This window comes from Diabrotica virgifera, chromosome 9, assembly GCF_917563875.1.
Source record: "Diabrotica virgifera virgifera chromosome 9, PGI_DIABVI_V3a".
Taxonomy (NCBI): Eukaryota; Metazoa; Arthropoda; class Insecta; order Coleoptera; family Chrysomelidae; genus Diabrotica; species Diabrotica virgifera.
The window spans coordinates 131,591,370-131,596,439 of record NC_065451.1 but is presented as its reverse complement, the minus strand read 5'-3'; the positions used below and the strand labels follow the sequence as shown (position 1 = coordinate 131,596,439).

Here is a 5,070-nt window from a genome sequence, read left to right as displayed (position 1 = left end):
CCTTACCGGTCCATCCCTTCCGATCCATCTTTCACCAAACTGATCATTAAGTTCACCACGTACTAATTCGTTGTGGTGCGCAGGAGCACCGTCATGTAGAAACCACATTTGTTCACGTATATTAAGTGGAACCTCCTCTAATAATATCGGTAACTGATTTACGATAAAATCTAAATAAATCTCACCATTTAAGTTATCTTCAAAAAAATATGGTCCTACTATATGATTACCGACGATACCTCCCCACACATTTAGAGACCATCTTGTTTGACTATGTGTTACTATGTGGTATGGATTACTTGTTGAATAGTAATGAAAGTTACGCGCCTATTAACAGAACTGTTCCGATGGAATGTAGCTTCATCACCAAATAGGACATAATCAAAAAAATCTCTGCTCATTAATTCTTTCTAAGGCCCATTCACAAAATACTATTCGTTTCTGAAAATCATCATTATTTAATTCTTGGTGCTTTTGAATATGATAAGGGTGCATATTGTTTTTAGATAGAATGTTTTGAACAGTGTAGTAACTAAGTTCTTGTTCATTGAAAATACTCCTTATACTTGTGAGTGGGTTTTCTGTAACTGCCATCAACACACTCATTTCGTTTTCCTCTGTCACACTAGTTTTTGTTCGTTCAGGTTTTTCATAATTCACTGAACCAGTGCGGTTAAATCGATCTTTCAATTTTTCAAATGTATCTTGTCTAACCGCCTATCTGGAAACCGTTCTTGATAAATTCTAGCTGATAGTAATGAATTTTTATTGCATTCCCCCAAAATCCAGATCATATCTACCATTTCATCAGTAGTCAAATTCATTATTGCTAATTTAAATTGAATTAATTACTGAATTACTAAATAATAATTGTTGCTAATTTACGGTGTACCCCAATACTGAATTAATAAACAATAATGTCAAACTGTCAGTTTCTGACAAATCAATCATGGCCAACTCACAATAATTATTATTAAACGTTAAAATATCTACCAAATTAATACTTTGATGGAAAAATAAAAATATCTAGAAAACTGATAACTTTAGGGATAGGGAGTACTTCATAAAATTTGAAGTACGATAGTAGTACTTTTCGATAGAGATATAAAATACAGGGTGTTCTATTTAAAATTACCAAGAAAATACTATACCTGCATTTTGACTTACCCTGTATTTGATTTAACGAATATTATGAAAACGAATATATTTTATAATTTTTAACAAATTTTAAAAAACTATGGTTGCAATAGATCAATGTTCCCATACTCCTTTTTAATTATACAGGGAGTTAAACTTGATACGATTTTCAGGTAATATTGGTTATAAATTTTTAAATACCCGGTATAACATAATAAAACTTTACATTTTTGTGATGTGGAATTGAAGCAGATTTCAAATTTAAAATAAAATACAGGGTGTTCCGTTTAAAAAAAACATAAGTTTGGTCTGCCACCATCTTATGGAACACCCTGTAAGATTGTAACTAATTTTAAAATGTGGAGTTTAGACCTGCCTACAATTTTTGTCAATAACTTTTTTTTGTAATTTTTACTATAACAGATCTACTGAGCTTCCTCACACTAATCAATCACCCTGCATTATAGCATCAATGTTTCGAACTTTACGCGATCCCTCTTCAGGTAACAGGCACAACTATGATCTTTTTAAATGGGAAAGTACATCATGTGACACCTCATTTAAAAGCTTGTGGAATACTGATTACAAAAACATGTAATACTTTAATTCTTTTTAAACGCGTTTATTTTTTTCGAATCCTGACAAAAATAATAAATATTTTAAAAAAATTTAAACGCAGAATGAAAGATTACATTATTACCGAGAGCTGAAAGTCCCATAGAATAAACAAAAAGTTTGTTTTAAATGATATATTTGAAATTCAAAATCAGACTAAATTTTCTCTTTTTTTTTCACCCCTGTGACTTATTAAAATAATCATTATAGAGGTCTTCAGGGACTTTCGACCCTCGATAATATTATAATATTTCAATCTGCGTTTAAATTTTTCAAAAATACTTATTAGTTTTCTCATGATTCAAAAAAATAAATGAGTTTAAAAATAATTCGAAAGAAATTTTACGCTTACGGTCTTAAAAAGGATTAAAGTATTATACATTTTTGTAACCAGTATTTCAAAAACTTTTAATTTGGTATCGATTTTATGCGCATACTTCGACTTTGCACCGTTTGATTACGATGCGAAAGATGATACGTGTTGGAACGGAATTTGACACTGGCCTGGAACCGGCTATTTATTTGAATTCGTTTAAAAGAGGCGCCAAAAAAAGTAAAGAACTGAATTTGTTATTAATTTGTCTGTTTGCTTGCCACTTGTCTCTGGTCTGGTCTTTCTTTTTGTTTTGGTAAACTTAGAGTAAACACGTGACTTCTGAATTTTTTAAATTATTGTTAAATATATTTAACAAAAATGGATAATGATGTAGTATTTGGTAAGTTAAAATTGGAATACATGTAATATTTCTTAGTTAAAACAATAATGTGTATTTATAAATTGCAGGTTTACAAGAATACATCATATTCGATTCGCAGAGGCCAGGACCATCTTCACAAAACATGGTTGAGTCCCAACCAAAGACAGAATATAAATGGAACGAAGATGATTCCAAGATTTTACTTGACCTGTATGCAAAATACAAATTGAAACTTGGGACATTCGAAATTAAGAACACCAAAGTCTTGTGGATAAAGATTTCTGAACAGATGAAGGAGTTTGGAGTCATGGTAACTCCAAATAATTGCCTCAATAGATGGAGAGTCCTTGAGAGGAACTATAAAAAATTTGTATACAACCAAAATAAAACTGGTAAGTTTTTTTTAGTATGAATATTTATATTTTATAATAATGTGCACGATTGTCGGTAGAGGCCGTAAATATTTCGAATATTAAAAGGAGATGGAAGATATTTTCGGGAAAAGAGTAAATGTTAATCCCGAGCTCAGACTAAATACTGGTAGTGACCATATTATAGGGGAACAGAAAGAGGAAGGGCAAAACGATGAAAATGTGGCCATGGAACAAACATCTGAAGTTAACGTAACACCGAAAGTACTGCATGCACCTGCTCACCCTAAGGCAAGTAGGCTTAGTAGCCTAAAAGAAACGAGGAAAAGTGAACTCGAAAAAACTAGGACAGACAGGGCCACATATTACAAAGACAGACTGCAATTGGAACGGGATAAACTAGAGAAAATAAAAATTCGCAATGCTCTAATTCAACAAAGAAATACAAAGCTAGAAAATAGGAATAAGCTCCTCGAAGCTAGCAATAAGCTACTTGAGGAGCAAAATCAACTTTTGAGGAAGGCTGCTAAAATTCCGATTTTAGAAAATGAATTTGTACATAGTGTAAATAATCATATTGTTAAGTATAGTTTTATAATTACTGTAGTGTATAGTTTTAATATTAGTGTATAGTTTGTAATATTAATTTTTTTATATTAATTTTTAGTAAATACATAAAATAAGTTACTAGAACTGTTACTTTTACTTGTATTCCTCTGAATATATATCTATAATAAATCATAAAATTATTGGGTAGACAGCTAAATAAGACAAGGTGTACTCTTTTCTATGGAATCATATATTTCGTGAGCAGTCGCTTACATCATCAGGGATGCTAAAAAACATATTAAAGATACAATTGTGATGGAAAACAACTTACTAGTTTGAGAATAAGTTTTTAAGCTGTTTTCCATACCTAACATCACCATTGTATATTTAATATGTTTTGTAGAATCCCTCACAATGTTAGCGATTGCTGACGAAATATAGGATTCCGTAGAAAAGAGTACTCTGTCTTATTGAACTGTCTACCCAATAATTTTAGTGATTTGTTAACTATTGCTCAGCTGTGACCTTATCTAGTTTATCTATATACAGGGTGTCCCGGAAAATAGTGCGTTCCTTAAAGGTATAGGTAGAGGACACCATAAAGGACAAAAAACTCTTTTAACATTTTTTTCTAAATGCAACCGTTTGACCAAAAAATTAAAATACATTTTGGTATGCAAATTAAAATGTGGCAACTATGTGAGGTACGAAAATTTAAACGTAGACAGTCCCATGTGTAGTAAACAGATAGTTTGGAAGAATCCTGTTTAGTGTCAATGCCGAACATGTTTTCAAATCGTGAGTGCATTACCTATTATGTTATTATTTTGATTACTTATGGCATATCACTAAATGGAGAGCCATACTATAATTATTATTTCTTTAAAAATGTTTGCCTGTATTTATCGTGGTATGAATACGTGTGTTCTTGAAAGTGGGTTACTTTACAGGTATAATAATTATTTTCAAGTAAGTACAACTTAATTATTTTAGTTCACAAATAAACAAATTACTGATACATTATCTTCATCTTCTTAACGTGCCCTATCAAGTCCCCTTGACGTTGGCGATTAACATGGCGAAACTGTCTCTGTCTCGAGCTATTCTAAATAGGTGTTCTGCTTTCTTTATTCCTGTCCACTCCCGGATATTCTTCAACCAAGAGGCCTGCTTTCTACCAATTCCTCTGCGTCCTTCGATTTTACCCATCATAATAAGTTGAAGAATATTATACCGGTCTCCCCTTACTACGTGTCCAAAATAGGCCATCTTTCTATATTTGATGTTATCAAGCAGCTCACGGGTAGCATTTGCTCTCTTAAGGACTGCCACATTTGTCAGCATAGCAGTCCATGGTATTTTTAGAATACGTCTGTGCAGCCACATTTCAAAGGCCTCCAAACGGTTAAAGGTGGATATTTTTAATGTCCATGCTTCGACACCATACAAGAGGACTGACCAAATGTAGCATTTAATCATGCGCTTTCGAAGTTGAAGTTGCAAGGTATCATTACAGAAGAATGACCTCATTTTTAAAAATGTCGTGCGGGCTATCTCGATTCTACATTTTGTCTCTTTATCTGGATCTAGTTGTTCAGTAATATGGCAACCAAGATATTTAAAACTGGGTACTCTTTGAATCATATGACCATCAACATATAACCGTGAATCTTGATGGGCCAAACGGCTAAATACCATGT

General features: G+C 32.3%; 1 protein-coding gene across 1 annotated transcript; it reads left to right on the top strand.

Moving 5' to 3' along the window:
• The first annotated feature begins 2,446 nt into the window (after positions 1–2,446).
• On the top strand, positions 2,447–3,454 carry LOC126891380 (uncharacterized). The gene is made up of 3 exons (XM_050660557.1): positions 2,447–2,468; positions 2,537–2,842; positions 3,009–3,454. Exons 1-3 carry the CDS (start codon positions 2,447–2,449, stop codon positions 3,452–3,454), a joined length of 774 nt encoding a protein of 257 aa, XP_050516514.1.
• Positions 3,455–5,070: the final 1,616 nt, after the last annotated feature.

Coding starts and splice junctions, on each gene's coding strand:
- LOC126891380 (XM_050660557.1), top strand. CDS start 2,447: ATGGATAATGATGTAGTATTTG. Junction 2,469..2,536: donor GGATAATGATGTAGTATTTG/GTAAGTTAAAAT, acceptor TATAAATTGCAG/GTTTACAAGAATACATCATA. Junction 2,843..3,008: donor ATACAACCAAAATAAAACTG/GTAAGTTTTTTT, acceptor ACCATATTATAG/GGGAACAGAAAGAGGAAGGG.